The following is a 20,376-nucleotide window of genomic DNA, read 5'->3' on the forward strand; positions in this document are numbered from 1 at the left end:
AGTACAAAAGCCTCAGTTTTCTCATCTTGGCCTCCACGGGTATTACTAGCTTGATCTATGCAAGGACCCATTTTTAAAATTATTTATATATTTGTCTTTTTGGCTGTGCACAGTATTCTCAGCACTTAGAACCATAGAACTGTAACAGACAGTTCAACCCCCTGCCATGCAGGAGCTCACAATAAAAGACTCCAGGCAGATGGCCATCCAAAGGAGGAGACTCCATCACACTTCAAAGGAGTGTGTTCCACTGTCTAACAGCTCTTACTATCAGGAAGTTCCCCCTAATGGAATCTCTTTTCCTGTAATTTGAATCCATTGCTCCAGGTCCTATTCTCTGGAGCAGCAGAAAACAAGTTTGTGCCATTCTCAATATGACACATCTTCTAATATTTAAACAGGATTATCATATTGCCTCTTAACTGTCTCTTTTCCAGGACAAACATACCCAGCTGCCTAAGTCTCTCTTCATAGGGCATGCTTTCCAGACCTTTCACCATTCCTCTGGGTAAACTCCAACTTGTCAACATCCTTTTTGAATTGTGGTGCCCAGAACTGGGCACAGTATTTCAGGTGAGGCCTGACCAAAGCAGAATAGAATGGTACTATGCCTTCCCTTGATCTAGAAGCTAACTTCTATTGATGCAGCCTGAAATTGCCTTGGTCTTTTTAGCTGCCACATCACACTGTTGACTCATGTTCAACTTGTGGTCTACTAGGATTTCTAGATCCCTTTCACATGTAGTGTTTTCAAGCCAGGTGTCCCCCATTCTGTATCTATGCATTTCATTTTTTTCTGTGTAAGTATAGTACTTTACATTTCTCCCTATTGAAATTTATTTTGTTATTTTTGGTCTAGCTTTCTAATCTATTAAAGTCATTTTGAATTTTGATCCTTTCCTCTGGGGTATTAGCTATTCGTCTTAATTTGGTGTCATCTGCAAATTTGATAAGTATGCCCCCAATTCTGTCATTCAAGTCACTGATAAAGATGTTGAATAGCACTGGGCCTAGGACAGGACCCTGTGGCACCCCATTGGCCACTTCTCTCCAAGATGAAAAGGAGCCATTGCTGAGCATTCTTTGGGTTTGGCTAGTCAACCAATTATATTCCACTTAACAGTTGCATTGTCTAGACCACATTTTACAGTCCGCCCTTGGCTTACGTGGGGGATCCATTCCAGACCCCCCGCATAAGTCAAATACCGCGCATGCTCAAGCCCCATTCAAGTGAATGGGGTTCGTGCATGTGGAGGTGCGTGTGTGTCACGGTGTGCCACCCCCTGCGTGGCTTTCAGTATATGCTGAAAGCTGCAAATGATGCGGGACGCACTGTACTAGCTTGTTCACAACAATGTCATGGGACCCTTGTCCAAGGCCTTACTGAAATCAAGATATGTCACATCCACAGCATTCTTTTCATCTACCAAACTGGTAATTTCATTCAAAAAGGAAATCCTTAGTCTGGCATGACTTGTTTTTGAAAACCTGACTTTTTGTGATCATGGCATTCCCTTCTAAATGTCCACAGACACTCTGTTTAATGAGCTACTCTTTCCTGATATTGATGTCAGACTAACTGGCTGATAATTGTTGGGATCCTCTTTTTTTCCCCCTGTTTGAAGATGGGGACGTCATTTGCCTTCCTCTAGTCTGCTGGGACTTTTCCTGTTCTCCAGGAGTTCTCAAACATGAGATTACATCTGCCAGTTCTTTTAATACTCTTGGAAGTAGTTCATCTAATCCCGGAGACTTAAATTCATTTAGATTAACCAGGTATTCCTGTACTTCCTCTTTACTTCTTCTTTGGCACCACATCTCAAATGAGTTGATTTTCTTTTTATTTTATTTTTTCCTTGTTCAGCACTCACATCCATTCATAGTGATTGGGAATACCATGACTTTGATTATTCTAATTTCAGCACTCAGTTGTTTATCTTTACTCATTAGAATCTTCTCTAGCTCTTTCATGGATGCTCTTCCCATTCCTACTCTTCTTATCTCTTGACTGCAGTTTCTATTCTGGATGATCTTTGATCCCAAGTACAAGAAATCTTTCAGGCCTGCCTCTGTACTTTCTTCCTTGACCTTCCTTAGCAATTGTTCCAAGTCACTGATAATTTCCACTAATTAATATTGTATCATCTGCATATATTAGATGGTTGATGTTCCTTCCTCCTATCTTCACTCCTTCTTCTGAATGTAGCCCTGTTTTCCAAGGAATATTTTCTGCATACAAATTGAACAAGTATGGTGATAATATGCAGCCTTGACTGACTCCTTTGCCTATTGGGAACCATTCCTTTTCTCCATTTGATTGGGGTCTAAATCAGGTTTGAAATGAATTAGTTCAACTTGAACTAAGGAATTGGGTCGGTGGGAGTAACCATGTACAGCCCTAAGGGGGTGGGAAGGGCAGTCATTATGATCATTAGCTTGCATGTGAAGGGATGATATGCAGGAATCTGCAAGGTGCGTGGAGATTTGTTCTCCTATGTTTTACACATGTAGTGGTATGTTTCCCCTCTCCCTCTGCTAAGTGTTGTCCTTATTTTTTACTCATAGGACTGAGTGGCAACAATTTTTCTTTCTTTCTTTCTTTCTTTCACCAATGCCCACTTTCCTTATTATTTCTATTTTGGTGACCAAATTTATAGATTTATGCTTTGTTGACATATTGGGAGTAGTTGGTGAAGCAATACTCTCTCTCTCTCTAACAGGAGTATATTTTGGGATGTTAACCTGAGATGTTACATTGTATTGTATTAACTTGTTTTAGATAATGCATGACTTTTATATTGTGATTTTAACATTGTTACTGTATTAGAATTACTGTTGGTGAATTTTATAATCTGACTGTAATCCTGCTTCGATCCACCGGGAGAGGCGGGAAAACATTAAATAAATAAATAAATAAATAAATAATAAAAAGCAGGCTAATCTGGTCCCCCCCCCCCCTTTTTTTTTTTTTTTGCTGTTCATGCATCTGCAGAAAAGTGTTTTGGAGTCACCTGCTGTTTACTTTGCCTGTTGCACATAGGCACACACAGCTACAGTAGGATCATCTAGAACACAATATTCCATTCTTTCACAGATCTACATTTATCGCAGACATGCTGCTATAATGTTACACCCAAAGTCTGTGATTCTTCGGCCTTCCTTTGCCATCCTCCAATTGTCATTGATGTTTTTTATAAACCTATCTAAACAAAGGAGGCAGAGCTGGACATAAAAAGACTTTGTAAAAAGCAGCTTCTTAATCAGAGGCTTTTAAACTGAAGTATGCCTTTATACATAATCATGAACCCAGCATCTTTGGTCCAAAACACACTGCAGAAATAATCCAGTTTGAGACCACTTTAACTGCCCTGACTCAGTGCTAGGGAATCCTGGGAACTATAGTTTATTTATTTCTTTACTTTATTTGTATACTGCCTTTCTCCCAGAAGGAACACAAAAGCTCTCTGTGGCACCAGAACTGACAGAGAAAGTAAAATGTCTCACAAAACTACAGTTCCCAGAACACCCTATCATTAAGCAAATGCAGTTAAAGCAGTCTCAAACTGGATTATTTCTGCATTATGTTTTGGATCTTTGAGGCTCTTTCATTAATATAATAGTGAACACTATCATCTGTTCTTAAGTTTTAGTTTATAACAGTTGCTACTATTGGAACTGGGTTCTCCTCGATTAGTTTTCCCTTCTACAAATAACACAAGAAATAAATAAATAATTCTACAAATAACACAACCCATGTTACCTTATAGATTTTACAATGCATGCCTTGCAGAAACGATGTCCGCATCGCGTTTGCACTGCTTCCCGCAGTGCCATTAAACAGATAGGACATTCATATTTACTCTCCAGTGGTGGATCAAACTCCACATCATAGCCTTGTGTTTCCTCTGTGAAAGAATCCGAAAGTGTTCCACCAGTGCCATTGCTATCACTAGCATTGAGGCTCTCTTCTTTGGCTACAGCGCTGCAAGCACTGGCCATGGCTGCACAGCAGCCACTCTCTTGACTATTCGATTCAAAGCTAGTGTTGCTAGGTAGCAAACTCATAGTAATGTGTAAGGTGCCAGAGGATAACCTGTGGGACAAATGGGGGGGGGGGGGGGAGACATAAAGAGAAATTAAAAAATAAATCCAAGGGCTATATTTTTACATTCCATCACATCAGCATGTTGTAAAAAGCTATTTTTGTTTGATTTTCTGAAACCTAGGTTTTACTTTATTTTCTGTCCCACCTTTATATTTGTCCTACTCCATAATACTGCAGTACTGCTTCTGTCACAGTTACAAATGGTAAAATCATCTCATTCCTTATATTTAAACTTTCCTCTCTCAGCTACAAACAGGAAACATTATTATCACAAAAGAGGTTATCCAGTCACTGAGGGACAACTACCACCATTTTTAGAAGCTAACTGTCAAATATACTGAACCCGATGGATTTCAGAGGGACTCCCTGATTATATTAATACTGTAGAAGAGAAAGAAATGAAGGAAGAATATTCAAGGAATTTTAAGATTATATAAAATAATCTATGTTTAAACCTTTGCTTTTGCAACATTGAATAAACAAAGACTAGCAAATTGCTTTCACCTGCATTAAAGCTGGCTGCATTTCCTCTTCAGAGATGCGACAGGGAGAAAAAAATGTAGATGGTATATAACTATATCATCTCCAGAACTGTAAAGCCAGAATCCTGCTGGCATGTATTAAGCATGTGATTATTTTTTCTCCAGGCTGTTCAAGGGACCTGTGGGAAGCAGAAACTGGGATGGGAAGGAAAACTTGCTGGATCCATGCAAAGCATGGAAATGTGGCCTGGACAATAGCCAGCTGACTAGGCCACACTTCCCAGAGTGTATTACTTCTGTTGACTCCCTCCCCATAAGCCATGTTCTGGAGGAACAAGGTTTACTGGATTCACTAGCCTTTGGGTCCCACCCCAGATGACAATGTTTCTCAATTGTCCACTCCAGTCACCACACTGGCACCTTTTTCTGTCTGGTACTTCCCTCTGCTTTCAACAGTGTAACAACCCCTGCTAAATTAGCCAACAGGATCTCAAAATGGCCAGCAGCCAGTGGAGCTACTGCAACAAAGGAGTTGTGTGCTCCCTGTAGACCACCCCAGTTAACAATCTGGCTGCAGCTCTTTGGGCCAACTGAAGTTTCTAAGCACTTTTCAAAGGCAGCTCCACACAGAGCACATTACCATAATCCAAATGAGAGGTAACCAAGGGATGTGTGACTGTGGCCAGACTTCACTTCTCCAGCAACAGGTGCTGTTGGTGTACTAATTTTAATTGTACAAAAGCACTCCTAGTCACTGCTGAAACCTGGGCCTCCAGGTGCAGGACTGAATCCAAGAGTACCCCCTGAACTGTGAAATTGCATTTTCAAGGGGAATGTAATTCCATTTAACACGGGTTGAATTCCTATCCACAGATCTAGCTTTTGACTGCTCAGGAGCATCTCTGTCTTGTCTGGATTAAGCTTCAATTTGGTTGCCTTCACCTAGTCTCTTTCAGCTGCCAGGCATCAGTTTAGCACAGAAACAACTTCCTTGAGATTAGGTGGAAAGAAGTGCAGTGGGGCCTCCTTATCCATGGGCTTGCCATCTGCACATTTAACCATCAGTGCATTTAACCATCTGTGGACTGCAAGCCCAGTTGCCCCCAAAGTGGCACATGCATGTGCACATTGCACCACCATTAGAGACAGCTGGATTTTGTGTGTTTGTCCAGAATGAATCCCCTGTGGATATCCAGATCCGACTGTAAAAGAGTTGGTCTCTATCAGCACACTGCTAACACCTAATACCCAAACTCTGGTCAATCTCTCCCAGTGATTTTATACAAATGTTTAATAGTATAGGGGGCAAAAAAGAATCCTGTGGGACTTCGCATGCCAAGGAGTTGAACAGGAATCCCCGCACCACCACTCTCTCAGACTGCCACTCCAGGAAAGAGTCACTGTAGAACAATACAGTAGACCTTTGATATCTGCCGGGGTTTAGCTTCAGGACCTGGAGCTAAAGACCTTCCTTGGAGGTCCTTAAGCAGAGGTTAGATGGCCATCTGTCAGGGATGCTTTGATTTGGATTTCCTGCATGACAGGGGGTTGGACTGGATGGCCCTTGCAGTCTCTTCCAACTCTATGATTCTATGATTTTATGACCTTCTGTGGATTCCAAAATCTTTGAATGCTCAAGTCTCATTAGACACAATGGTATAGTAAAATGGTGCCTCTTACATAAAATGCCAAAATCAAGGCTTGCTTTTGGATTTTTTAAAAAATGAGTACAGTGCACTCGTGTCATATGCGGACATACCATACGCGATTTTCAGCACAAGCTGAAAGCTGCGAGGGAGTCTGTGGGGCGCAGTGTCCCATTAAGACTAATGGGGCGCGCACCTGTGGCGCTACCGTGCCATGCATGAGCCCCATTATTTTCAATGGGGCTCAAGCATAAATGTTTCTTTTTACGCGGGGTGGGGGGTCCGGAACGGATCCCCGCGTAACAAAAGGGTACACTGTATTCTTACATTGTGAATGGTTGAGTCCATGGATACTGAAACAGTGGATACAGAGGGGCAATTGTGTGCCTTCATGCCAGTGAGGTGACCCAGAAGGATATCATAGTTGATGGTATTGAAAGCCACTGAGAGGTCTAGCAGAACCATGACGGATACAGTCCCTCTGTCCAGTTCCTGGCATAGGTCATACACCAATGTGACTGAAGTTGTCTCTTTTCCATAACAAGACCTGCAACCAGAAATGGATCTAGATCAGTGGTTCCCAACCTTTAGTCCTCCAGATGTTTTGGATTTAAGTTACTGTAATTCCCAACTGTTGGCCAAGTTGGCGCAGGCTTCTGGGATCTGTAGTCCAAAACAAATGGAGGACCAAATGTTGGGAACCACCGATCTAGATATTGCACATCCAAAAACCCCTGGATCTGAGAAATCACCACATGCTCCAGTACCTTACCCAAGGCTGCATCTGCACTGCAGAAATAATGCAGTTTGATACTGCTTTGTCATGGCTCAATGCTATGGGCTCCTGGGATTTGAAGTTTGTTGTGGCACCAGAGCTCTGTGACAGAGAAGCTTAAATATCTCACAAAACTACACAAAGGAAAAGTTTGAGTTATTAGTTAAGTATGTATTAAATGGAAGTTGGAAAAAAATCATATACTACAACAACATAAAGACAGGATACATGGAAGTGCTGATATATAGATAGTACCTACATTATACTAGGTTTCTGAAAATTAGCAAATACAAATAGAGGTTTAAGAGGAATTTGTTAGATTAGTTTAGAATGTAGGTAATGTTTAATATCTTGTTTTGTAATGTTTGTCTTACATGTTGTGTACAAGGTGTAATATCTGTTATATATGTACTGAATTGTCAAGATGTCCTTTTAATGTGATATTGTAATCGTTTTAATTAATAAAAACAATTTTTAAAAAACCCTACAAACCCCAGTGTCATGCCAGTTAAAATGATGTCAAACTGCGTTTTTTTCTGCAGTGCAGATGCAGCCCAAGAATGGGATGTTGGAGAATGACCTGTAATTATCCAGTACCGTAGGATCCAGGGAATATTTTTTCAGTAAATGTCTTACAACAGCCTCCTTCAAGCATGATGAGACCCTGCCTTGTTAAAAACAGGAATTAATCATTTCCCTCAAACACTCCCCCATCCTGGGCCTTTTATAAGCCAGGAATGGTAAGGGCATGGGAGTGGCTCTTGCTTTTTCAAGGATTCTATCCACATCTTCAGGTTGAACAAATTGCAAAACTGAAGAAGCAAGGGCGCAAGTTACATCCACTGGGTAAGTATCAACTCTGGCATCCAAGCCGAAATGCAAACAGAGGGGAAAAGCTGGTTCACCCCTGTGGTTTCCCGATTTGTGGGGAGAATGCACTGACCACACTACCGAATCCCACAATGGGTCAACAACCGACATGCAGTCTACACCGCCCCCTCCTGCTGTGGGGCAGACCTGCCAAAAAATTGCAGCCACCAGCTGCACCATTATTTACTGTTCTGCCACAAACTCATGTGCACAAATACATAGATGCACCAGTAAAACCAGCCAATCACTTCCCTGTCCCATCTAGCCTGCAGCTCACTGGATGCCCTGCACGACTATCTACTCAATCACACAATCAATCAACTAGCTGTATGGTGTTTTGTTACACCCAGTGACACACTGGCACAACATGATCATAGAGGCCCTCTCCTTATCTTGCTTGCCTCCAACAGTTCTCTGATTGGAGCAGAGCATTGTTGTTATGGAGAGCCAGCTCAGGCAGATCCAAGGCAGCCCCCAAGCCATCTTGGAGCAACCAGCACCTGCCCAGTTATGATGCCCCCGCTTACATACCCCCTTCCCCCCAGAGACCCCTGTTGAACCAGCCAGTCTGTTAATGTTTAAATTTATTTCATTGTTAGTAATATGATGTGTTTTTCATTATTTTGCTTCACTGGGTATACGAAGGGGCAATGGTGTACAGTGGGCAAACAAAAGAAAATATGGCTAGCAATGTTGCTGGTGGCTGCCTGGCCCCTTCCTCTGTCTCTGCACTGACATGCAGTCCATATACAAATGTGATAGTTATCTCTTTCCGTCTTGAATTGGAAAAATCTAGGATTACTTTTGCTCCGGTATTATGCCCTGGGGTGCAGCTTGGGACCATTTTCCTGCTGTTTCAGCCCTGTGCGTTGTCTGCACAAGCAAGTGGGGTCATTTCTTTCAGCCTGTGCTATAAGCCCCAAGTCATATATAAATGTATTCTCCACACACACCTTCTCAGAGGCATGATCTCAGCTATGCATATTACTAGCCATTGTACTGTACTTAGTAAATATTAGAATGTAGAAGCCAGTCTAACTCATCATACTCCCACTCCCGTGCCTTCTACATCTTGAGAGTATCAGATTGTTTTGAGCAAAAATAGCTAAATATCATGAATTTCTGAACACAAAGTAATATTACTAGCAAAACATTAGGAACAATAACAAAATGCCCTAGAACTGTCTTACATATACATTTTTTTCCAAAACAGCTCCTTGATATAACAGTATTGTCAGTTCTAAGCCTAAGCATCAAATAGCAACAACAGAAATTAATAATAATATAACATTTATTTATTTATTTATATCTCGCCTCTCCCTGTATTTGATTGAGGCGGGTAACAAGATATCAAAGACAATAAAATCAAGTAAAACAACAACAACAACAATAAAACAAAAACAAAAAACAAAACACGGAAACAATAGTTAAAAGACATATTACATTTCAAGTTCCCAAACTCCCTCCCACCCTATAAAACAATTGCCAATCAATGGCCAATAAAATGAATCAAGATCATTCAATCCAATGGGAAAAATTAAGTAAGTGGAAAAATTGGAAGTCAATTTGGGAAGGCTCGCCAGAAAAGATCCATTTTTATTGCCTTCTTGAAGGCACCTAAATATGTTATTTGGCGGATCTCGTCTAGTAAATCGTTCCAGAGTTTACGTGCTACCACTGAGATGTTGGGAAAAAATCATTCTCAAATAGAAAAATCAAACTGTTAACAGTCACTTTGTAATAATGCCACTGTAGCTTCATATGCTAGTGCTGCACGTAACTGCTTTTCTTTCTGGGAATTCCCTGACAAAGGCTACCTAGTTTTATCTTAAATGGAGATGATTTTGTCTTGATTAATTCCTATCAGTATTTGTAGAAAAACAAATAATACCACTGCTACACATTATTTACTCTTTTAGGAAAGCCCCAATTAGCTTGTAAGAATTGATCTCATTTTATTAGATGCATTAAAAAACTATTTGTCCAAGCAAGATCCAAGACAAACAGCACCTTCTTTTTACTTTGAACACATTGCTTTTAGCCCAGAAAACTTATGACAAATATATTCAGAATCTAAGGTACAATACTAGTAAAATATTTCCAGAGAATATTCAGCTTTTGCTGCTAAATATTAAAACTGCAGCAACTGAAGCATCATTAGAACTAGTTCTAAGCATACTTACTTAACTGATGAAAGAATTATTATGGTTTTTCATGGATAGTTTTCACTCAGTATTGTAATGGATGATGGAAATAACACTTCACCATCTGGATAGTCATGAGTTCCTTGTTCCTGCTAAAACCTAAGAAAACATTTATGGTAAGTACAATTTCCCCTTTTTCACCAGACGTTTCTCTCCCCTTCTAACCTCCCTTTTTGTTGTTGAGCACTATTCATTCGAAGGACAGTTGAAGACTCAGTTGACATAACATGAAATGTCTATCAAGTAATAACAGATAATAGATAATAGTATATATTCGATAATCTAAAGAATATGATGCAACACTGCATCTGCTGATGACATTTTGCTCATCTACAAATTATACAGTCCAACAAGAAAAAGTCAGCATTTTGTAAGCAGACCTTCACTCACAGTACAGTCAGCTGTCCATATCTATATATTCAACCATCTATGGCTTGGAAATATTAAAAAAATATATAAATACATCCGCCCAAAAAAAGAAAACTTGATTTTACCATATTAAATAAGGGATACCATTTTACTATGCCACTGTATTTAATGGGACTTGAATATCCACAAATGTGTACCAAGGGCCCACTACTGTATGATACTTGTTTGTCCTTTCCTTCACTCAGAACCTTTCTTCAAATCAGCTTCAGGGTTTTCCCATACATGAATTCCTCCCTTAAAATCGCTCTCTCTCTCTCTTAAAAAAACCAGCAGAAAATACTAAGTGAAAATGTTAACAATGCTGGAAGGGGAAAAGAGGTTGGGGGGGAGGGAGGCAAGGCTAGGGACCAAAAGAAGAAACAATTAGATTTCAGGAATAGGAGCAGGGGTTATAATGGGTGGACTGTTGTTTGGAACAGGAAAAAAAATACATTAATTGCTTGTAATTTACTGGCAATGGTGGTAGGATCAGTACTCAACTAATACAGAAAGATGCTGGACTGTTATTTTTCTACAGATATTTTAGTCACTGGCCTAAATACCCTAAAGTCATCAGATTCTGGCTCATCTTGGAAACTAAGTGAGTTCATGTTTAATCTATTCAATAATCCATTTGTTTGTCTTTTTGGATGCCTGTTGTATCCTCAGCAGTCTTTTCCAGTACCACATCTCAAATGAGTATATTTTCTTTCTCTTGGCTTTCTTCACTGCCCAATCTTGCATCCATACATGGTTATGTGGAATATAATGGCTTGGACAATTTTAACTTTAGTGCTCAGTTGTATATCTTTACATTTTAGAATTGTATCTAGTTCTTTCATGGCTGCCATTCCTCATTGTTTCTGTAACATATGAAGGTGCAGGTCAGCAGCATTACTGCTTGGTGCTGCCCTCAGGCAGCGACATGGGGCTGTTTATGTGCATGGTATTAGAAAGTCACTTTAACTAAATTCAATTTCAGTTTGTGGCAATTACTGACTAGGGAAAACCCCATTCCCATTAGGGGAAACACAAAACAGGCTTGGATAAGTTCCAGTTTCAAAAAGATTGCAACTTTCAGTATGCACATCTTATATTTCAGACATTTCTGCAATTATGTCTAGCTCATTCATTTTCATTTCAGCTTTAAATATTAGGTCAGTATTAGACAAATAATTTTCTCTGCCAAGTTGCCTCAAAATTACTGCAAGAAAGGATAGGAGGTTATGGAAATAGTAAGGCAATGAGGCCTAACTTAGTAAAAAGGAACCACATGATTTTCCAGTTACACTCACTGTTCCCAATGCTATACTAATTTACAAGCTACAAATTAACATTCTTTGCTTGTGAATTAGAATAACATTGGTAGTATTGATCTTTTTAAAAAAATTAAAACTGGCTTTGACTTTGAATAAGCAACATTTTGAGTCTTTTTACAGAATGGGAATGAAACCATCCTTTAAAAACATTAAATTTCAGTAATTATACCTATACAAGTTAAAACTAAAAAGTATACTATGGATGCTAGCTACTTGATACTTACACATCTAGATGATTACATCCTGGTATAATAAATTCTGCCCCATATTTTTAAATAGCAGTGACATGAATGTGCATGCTTCAGTCCTGCATGTTCACATCACCACCACTGAATAATATGGGGACATCTGCAGGGGGCAGAAGTAAATACTAGTTAATTTGGAAGGCCCACTGTACCTTCAGTTTCACTAACGCATTCATAATTTTATGCACACGCAAACAAGAATTATTTTCCCACGCACTAATGCAGAAGTTTCTCAGCAAAAATACACACTTCATTTCATGGTGAAAGAAAATACACTTGCATTCCCTCCTAAACTGAACAGGGCACTTTTTCTGTGCTAAACTGTTATTGCTAGCAGAAAGGTAAGGTCTAAAACACATTGCAGAAATAATCCAGTTTGAGACTGCTTTAATTACCCTGGCAGTTACAGCATACTAGGAACTGCAGTTATGTGAGACATTTAGCCTTCTGTCAGACAGCTTTGGGGCCACAATAAACTACAATTCCCAGGATTCCCTAGCACTGAGCCCAGGGCAGTTAAAGCAGTCTCAAACTGGATTATTTTTGCAGTGTGTTTTGGACCCAAATGTCTTTCATCCTTCTGTTATTGCATACTCCCTACACATTTGTTTCCCTACAAAAGTAGATGTGAGGAGTTTTCAGTTCCTCACTCAGCTTTAGTAAAAGATATCAGTGAGTTGAAAAGACAACAGCCTCCGTTTAGACATTTTATTGGCATGTTTTACCTCTACACCTAACAAAATGTTATTGATGTAAAAACATGAAGACTTCTTGAGGAATCTTCTGGCTACAGAGGCCTGTGGCCTCACAGGAATGGAGACATAGTGGATTGCAAAAGAGGAGCCTGTATTGATATGCAAATTGACGTTAAACTTCATGGACTTTGCTCAACTGCTGCATGGCCAGAGAAGGAGGGGCTAGCCTGCTAAAGATACCCTCCCCATACCATCTTAACTAAGGACAGAAACAACAAAATACAGGCATCTTACTAACATCTATACATAATTTTTTCCTGTTTGATATGTAACATCTTGGTGATGAAGAAGTCAGTGGAGCTTTGAAAGCTTGCAACAAGTATATTGTGAATTTCAGTTGGCCAATAAAGGTATCACTGTTTGGTGGGAATTGGTGGATATTCATGTCCCATTAAATACAGTGGCATAGTAAAACTGTGTCCATTATATAAAATGGAAAAACAATGGTGTGTTTTTGTTTTTTTTAGAGTTTACATTTTGGGGGTAATATTTCCCAGCTGTGGAAGCTTGGATCCATGGATGAAGTGGATACTGAGGGCCGACTGTAGTTTATTCACTTCCTGTCAGCTTTCTTTATTGTCTAGGATTGCCTCACTCCTGAGCCTGAAAGACCTGAGCAGGGCTGTTAATAATAGGATATTTCAGTGGTCTCTTTGTCATAGGGTCACCATAAGTCAAAGTTGATCTGATGGCACTTAACAATCAGTCAGTGAGCTACAATCACCAGCATTATTTCTGCAAACACACTAACTTCTTGAACCTGGTCAAGGCTGAGCAATCATCACTAATATCTCAGATCTAAACTACTGTAACAAACACCAGATGATGCTATCTTTGATGTACATAAATGACAGCTTTGCTCTTTGATGTACATAAATGACAGCTTTTGCTAATGTTATGCTACCCTCCTCCCAGGTAGTCAGCTTCAAAAGTACATTACACGAGTTCATCCCAGTTTTTCTTTTTTAAATGTTTAACTTAAACCCCTTAAGTGGCTGTGATCCTGCATAGTCAAGACCACTTGTACTCAGTCTTTGAGACTGACAGAAATCTTCTTGTCTACGATTTCAGTGCATGAAATTCAAACAGCAAAGGCACAGATAGGAATCTAGATGGTTGCTCCACAAATAAGTATAAATAAGTCTCCCTTCCTGACAATTTTTAGAGACATTGGCCCCATACAGACAGGCCAAAATTTAGCTGCTTCAGGTCACTTTGGAAGTATACTGTTTAAATGATGCATGCATCCTAAGAGTCCGAAAGCTGCACCAAAGCCATGCTCCAGTCCTAAGGACTATGCATAGCTTTGACACGGCTTCTGGATTCTTAGGACAAAGGCATAATTTAAACAGCATACTTCCAAAGTGACTCAAAGCAGCTTTATTTTGGCCTGTCTGTACGGGCCCACTGTTAAGACTCTTGAGTTAGTTTTTAACAGCAGTGGCATATAAGGCAATTGCTGATACACTGCTGCTTTTACAAATTTGTCCTAGTCATATAGAAATAAGCATTCTTTTATTTTATTTTTTTACAATATATATTCTCTGCAAACCTTTTGTTCTTTGTATTGCCTTTTAACTTAAAAAAAGTAAGGAAAAACATGATACAGCTGCATAATTAACATTCATATGTGGAAGAAGTACCATATATATACTCAACTATAATTCGGCCTCATGGATAAGTCAAGGGTAAAACTTAGAGGCATGTAACAAAGGATCTAAAGGATGAAGCAAAGGAAAACAGTTCCAAAGAACTTAGAAAATTAGTGCAAGCATAACTGTGTTAACACTAAAGGCTAGATGAGAGAGTAAAAGAGAGGCAGTGCTTTCAGAATAGATTACATTCTTGACTTTCACCAGGGGATGTTTCCTTTTAAAATAACGAGTTAAAGTACAGAAGTTACATTGACCCATGGATAAGCCAACTCAGATTTTTGGGGTCAGGGTTTTTTTTTTAACTAAAAATTTTAGACTTATTCATGAGTATATACAGTAGATAGGGAAGTCCCCCCCCCCCTCTCTCTCAAACACAATAACATTAGAACCTGGAATAATCCCTAAAGCTAAAGAACACATACAAAGCAGGCCTTCATACAGAACGTAATTTAACTGCAAAACATTGCAACAAGATGTAGTGATGGCTGCCAATTTGAACAGCTTTAAAAGGGACTTAAGTAATTTAATGTAACTTAAGAGTCTGAGACAGCTCCAATTTAAATGAATATTAAAAAAACATGAGAAAGAACCATGGAATCTTAGAGGTGGAAGAGACCACAAGGGCCATCTAGTTCAAGCCCCTGCCATGCAGGAACACACAACTGAAGCACCCGCAACAGATGGTCATCCAGCCTTCTTAAAGCCCTCCAAAGAAAGAGACTCCACCACACTTCAAAGAAGTGTGTTCAGTGTCAAACAGCTCTCACAGGAAGTTCATCCAAATGGTTATGTGGAATCTCTTTTCCTGTAGCTTACATCCATTGTTTTGGGTCCTATTCTCTGTAGCAGCAGAAAACAAGCTTGCTCCAGCCTCAATATGACATTCTTTGAAATATTTAAACAGGGATATCGTATCACCTCTTAACCTTCACTTTTTCATGCTAAACATACCCAGCTGCCTACGTCTCTTCTGATAAGGCATGGTTTCAAGACCCTTCACCATTTTGGTCACCCTCCTTTGGACACGCTCCTGCTTGTCAACATCCTTTTTGAACTGTGATGCCCAGAACTGGACAGAGTATTCCAGGTGAAGCCTGACCAAAGCAGAACACAGCAACACTATTACTTCCCTTAAGCTCCTAGAGCCTTTTCACATGTAGTCTTGTTAAGCCAGGTGTCCTCCATCCAATATCTATGTATTTCATTTTTCCACCCTAAGTGCAGTACCTTACATTTTGTTAATTTTGTTGAAATTCATTTTGTTGATTTTGGCCCAGCTTTCTAATCTATTAATGTCATTGTAAATTTTGATCCTCAACTCTAGGGTCTCAGCTACACCTCCTAGTTTGGTGTCATCTGCAAATTTGATAAGTATGCCCCCAATTCTGTCATCCCAAGTCATGGATAGAGATGTTGACTAGGACTGGGCCCAGGACAGAGCCCTGTGGGACCCCACTGGTCACTTCTCTCCAGGATGAAAAGGTGCCATTGTTGAGCAGCCTTTGGGTTCGGCCAGTCAACCAATTACTAATCCAACTAACATTGTCTAGCCCACATTCTACAAGCTTGTCTGCAAGAATGTCATGGGAAACCTTGTCAAAGGCCTTACTGAAGTCAAGATATACTATATCCACAGCATTCCCTTCATCTACCAAGCTGGTAATTTTATCCAAGAAAGAGATTAGGTTTGTCTGGCATGACTTGTTTCTCTGAAACCCATGTTAACGTTTTGGCATTCCCTTCTAAATGTTCACAGACCCTCTGTTTAATGATTTGCTCTAGAATCTGGAAGAGGATGCAGTTGTTTCATTGCTGGTGGGCTTTGGCAATTCAATCAGCCACTATGTGAAAATAATGTTTAATTATATGGTAACATGGCTGTTCTTATGTTCCCATGTTATCAGTAATCAATGATAGACTGGACTAATGAGGATGAGAAATTTTAATCATTTTGATATCACAATAGGGTAAAATCAATACAATGTTTTATCTTACTTATCTCCCCCCCCCCCCAGTGTTCATCATAAAAACAGAAAAAATTAAACAACTAGTCCAATTAAATAGAAAACAACCTCCCTCCCACAATATACTGCCAGCTTGGGAGAACTCAGATCCTCACTGAATACGGCTGACTAAGGTAAAAGCAGATCAGTGGGGTTCCTGGAAAAAATGAAGGAATAAGTGGGAATTATAAAGCAGACCTTCACTATGAACTTTAAAAAAAAGTGTATGGATGTGTATTCAAGAGCCAGAGACAAGGGTCCAAAACACACTGCAGAAATAATCCCGTTTGAGACTGATGTAGCTGCCCTGGCTCAGTGCTCAAGAATCCTGGGAATTGCAGTTCATTGTGGCCCCAAAGCTCTCTGACAGAGAAGGCTAAACGTCTCACAAAACTACAGTTGCAAGAATTCTCTAGCATTGAGCCAGGGCAGTTAAAGCGGTCTCAAACTGGATTATTTCTGCAGTGTGTTTTTTTGAGCAAGGTCAGGAAAAAAAGTTTTTAGTAAAAGAGACTTGTTTCCTGCACTATTCAGTAACCAAGTCATTGAAGATTTAAGCGGATGGTCTCCTAGATCTAGTATTAAAACCTTCTTTCAGCTCTGTTTTTAAAATTAGGGGCTCTTCAGCTGAGACCACCACAGACGAACAGCAAAGGCTTCTGTGTTTTCCCCACACAACTGAGAATATCTCTGTACTTCTCTGGCTGTCCCTCTCTTTTGCTTTGCTGGAGGAAACATGCCTTCCACTCCAAACCAAAGATGTTAGCACAAGTGATAAAAGACAAGATAAAAACAGAGTAAGTGTGGGAAGGGAATAATCTGAGAAACAACAAGTCTCAGCATGTGACCCTAAAGTAAAATAAGAAAGGTTAATAGCAGTGAAGGCACAGGAAGAAAGCACTGCCTCCTCATTCTGTTTGGCTTTCTTTTTTAATTAATCTGCCTCAGAAATGTTCTATTTGTCATCAAAAACACTCCTTCCAAAATCAACTATTCCAGTGGCAAAACATTCAAACTCCCAAAGCTGGGTTTATCAATAAAATTATCTTTTGATAAACACAGAGATGGAAAATCCCCTCTCTGGGCCTCCTCTGCATTGTAGAAATAATACAGTTTCACGTGGCTTTAACTGCAATGGCTCAATGCTATGGGGATTTGTAGTTTCTCGTGGCACCAGAGCACTCCGACAGGGAAGGCTAAATACCTACAAAACAGCAAATCCCAGAATTAGATAGCACTGAGCCATGGCAGTTAGAACTGCCTCATTTCTCTGGTGTAGATTCAGCCTCAGGGGAAAGATAGGCCTTGGACAGTGCGCCCTCTCTTTGGGTAAACTATTGCCCAGTGGGTTTCAGGGCCAGGCTGGGAATTGAACCCTGGTCTCCAAAGTCATAGTCCAGCACTGTGCCAGATTAACGCCTGCACCGACCTTCAATGGTTGCATTTCAGAGTGAACTTCAGCAGGTGCAGCTTGTCACACAACCAGGGAACAAGCCACCCACTGGATGAAATGCCCTCTTCTACACAGCCTTTAAAGGCAGAGGAGCCCTCTCCAGTTTTCACCTTGGCAACTTGAAGGGAGGTTGCCAAGCGGAGCCAAATCCTGCTGGGCGACCATTTCCACAGCAATTGAAGTGTGCTGGCTTTGGTGGGCCTCCTGAAAAGCCAAACCCTGGAAGTGGGTCGGAGGCATAGCTTCCCCATAGAAGCAGATGTGGGGAGCCTTTGGTTGCTCACCAGGCTTTGGAAAAAGCTATCCTCGAGCTGAAAGCACAACAGCCGCATTTTGGCTTCTGGAGAGAAGTCAGGCTTCGTTGCATAATCTGTCCAGGTTGACGCTGATTTCGCTCAATGGCTGCCTGCTGTGGGATCCTGGGATTTGGAGTCTGTTGTAGCTCTAGAGTTCTTTGACTGAGAAGTCTCCCAAAACTACAAATCCCATTCCCCAGCAATGAGCCATGGAAGTTAAAGCCGTCTCAAACTGATTATTTCTGCAGTACGGATGCAGCCTGTGAACAGCCTCAGAGGGCATAGCGGCCTGAGCGCTGGCTGCTGGAGGTGCTGCTGCTGCTGCTGTGTGCCCTGAGGCCCATCATGAGGCTTTCTTGGCGTGTTTCTTCGGAGGAGCGTTTGCCTTCTCCATCCTGAGGCTGAGAGAGAGCGACTTGCCCCAGTGGCTTCCAATGGCTGGGTGGGGATCTGAATTCTAACCTCCAGAGTCGTAGCCAACGCTCAAAGCACTGCGCCACACTGGCTCTCCCAGCCGCCTCCTCCTCCTCCTCCCTCTCCTGTTGACTTGTACCCCGCTCTTTCCCCAGAACTGGGGCTGCGCAACATGTAGCAAAAGAGTGCGATGAAGAAGACAAGAGTCTGGAAACTAGGACTCAGCCCCTGGGCGGCTCTGGGAAGTCACGCTCTCTCAGCCTCAGGACTGCCAGGGCCAAAGGAGAGAGGCGCTGAAGGCATCTGCCCCCAAACAAACCCCTTGACAGCTCCATTGAGTAGGAAAGGACTCGAAGGCACGAGGCAGCAGCAGTAGCAGCAGCAAGGGAGGGGCCTTGAAGGGAAGGGCGCCATTTGGCCCCCAGGAAGAGCCGAAGAGAGGAAGGAGGCGCGCTTACCTCAGCCATCGGAAGGCGCCCCAGAGAACCGCACGGGCGGCTGCGGAAGTAACAGAAGGAAACCAGCTTCCGTCACTTCGGCGGAAGAGGGAGCTTAAAATGGCGGAAGGGGACACAGCCACACAGCGCCCCCTGCCGCCCGAGCCGATATTGCCGCAAGCGCCCCGCCGGGCCTGCCTTCTTTCGTTCCCCTCGGTTGTGGCTCCTTCGAGCCTCCAGGGGGCGCTGTCCGCCCTGCCTCCCCCACGGACGCTCTAGCCTCCTCCTCCTCTATTGCTTTGGTCCCACTACAGTACATTATTACCGCACTATGATTCCACTGCTCTGGCTGCTTCCTGTTGCATTCTGGGATTTGTAGTTTTTAAGGAGGGGAGTTTAGACGCTTCAGCCAAGAAACTCTTGGCCTTCGATGAACTACGAGCCCCAGAATGCAACAGGAGGCAGCCAGAGCAGTAAAAGTGGAATAGCAGCCCTTGTAAGAGAGACTGAACACACCGCAGGAATAATAACCCAGTTTGAGGCGGCCTGAACTGCCCTGGCTCAATGGTAGGGAATGCTGGGAATTGTAGTTTGTTGTGGATCTAGAGCTCTCTGACAGAGAAGGCTAAGTGGCTCACAAAACTACATTTCGCAGGATTCCCTAGCATTGAGCCTGGGCAGTTAAAACGGTCTCAGACTGGGTTATTTCTGCAGAGTGTTTGGGACCTTTGTTTTTTATGGTGTGTGACTGTCTCTGCCTGAGGCATTTTAGTGTCTGTTAGCTGCAGGGAGTATGCTCCTTCTCTTTCTCTAGGGTCAACAGGTGTCCAAATTGCAGGGTCTCCAGATGTCTTCACGGCCAAGGAGCAGGACAAGGCACAGCAAAATGGAGGACGGTCCAGAAAAAACACGGAGGACTTGACCACAGAAAAGCTCAACACACGCCTTTAAGTGTACAATTCATGCTCAGTATGGAGGACATTTTGCAATTCCTCCTGGACAGAAGGCTGAAGTGGAGGGACCTGTCCTGGAAAAGGAGGGCCTTTGGTCACCCTGCCAAATTGGTGCAAGGAGCAATTGCCATTTATGACACATCGGGTTTATTTATTGCATGTAACAACTATATATGTTGAATATATTATACACAGGGGAAGGCAATGGCAAACCGCCTCTGAAGAAGAAACTTGCCAAGAAAGCCCCATCCATGATAAGTTGGCCTTAGAGTCAGCATAAGTCAGAAATACATAGATAGACAGACAGACAGACATATGTATGTACACACAGAGTATATATATGCCACCTTTCTCCC

The 20,376-nt window shown here is 41.5% G+C and overlaps 1 protein-coding gene across 8 annotated transcripts in view; it reads right to left on the reverse strand.

Annotated features, from left to right (window-relative positions):
- LOC149314593 (TNF receptor-associated factor 6-like) overlaps window positions 1–19,267 on the reverse strand; it is a 33,198-nt gene extending 13,931 nt beyond the window's left edge. Inside the window, exons 1-5 of one of the 8 annotated variants that reach the window (XM_089521453.1) lie at window positions 19,089–19,267; window positions 14,469–14,526; window positions 10,062–10,181; window positions 4,610–4,766; window positions 3,761–4,093 (exon numbers count right to left, since the gene is read on the reverse strand). In XM_089521453.1, coding sequence (XP_089377579.1) covers window positions 3,761–4,065 — 305 coding nt within the window. In that variant the 5' untranslated portion in view covers window positions 4,066–4,093; window positions 4,610–4,766; window positions 10,062–10,181; window positions 14,469–14,526; window positions 19,089–19,267. Of the gene's footprint in view, window positions 1–3,760; window positions 4,094–4,609; window positions 4,783–10,061; window positions 10,268–14,468; window positions 14,554–15,415; window positions 15,551–19,088 lie in introns of those variants that run through there. The other 7 variants (XM_089521456.1, XM_089521448.1, XM_089521451.1 and 4 more) reach the window with 7 other exon arrangements.
- Window positions 19,268–20,376: the final 1,109 nt, after the last annotated feature.

The sequence above is a fragment of the Sceloporus occidentalis genome, unplaced genomic scaffold, assembly GCF_023333645.1.
Source record: "Sceloporus occidentalis isolate IW3139 unplaced genomic scaffold, rSceOcc1.0.p SCAF_4, whole genome shotgun sequence".
Taxonomy (NCBI): Eukaryota; Metazoa; Chordata; class Lepidosauria; order Squamata; family Phrynosomatidae; genus Sceloporus; species Sceloporus occidentalis.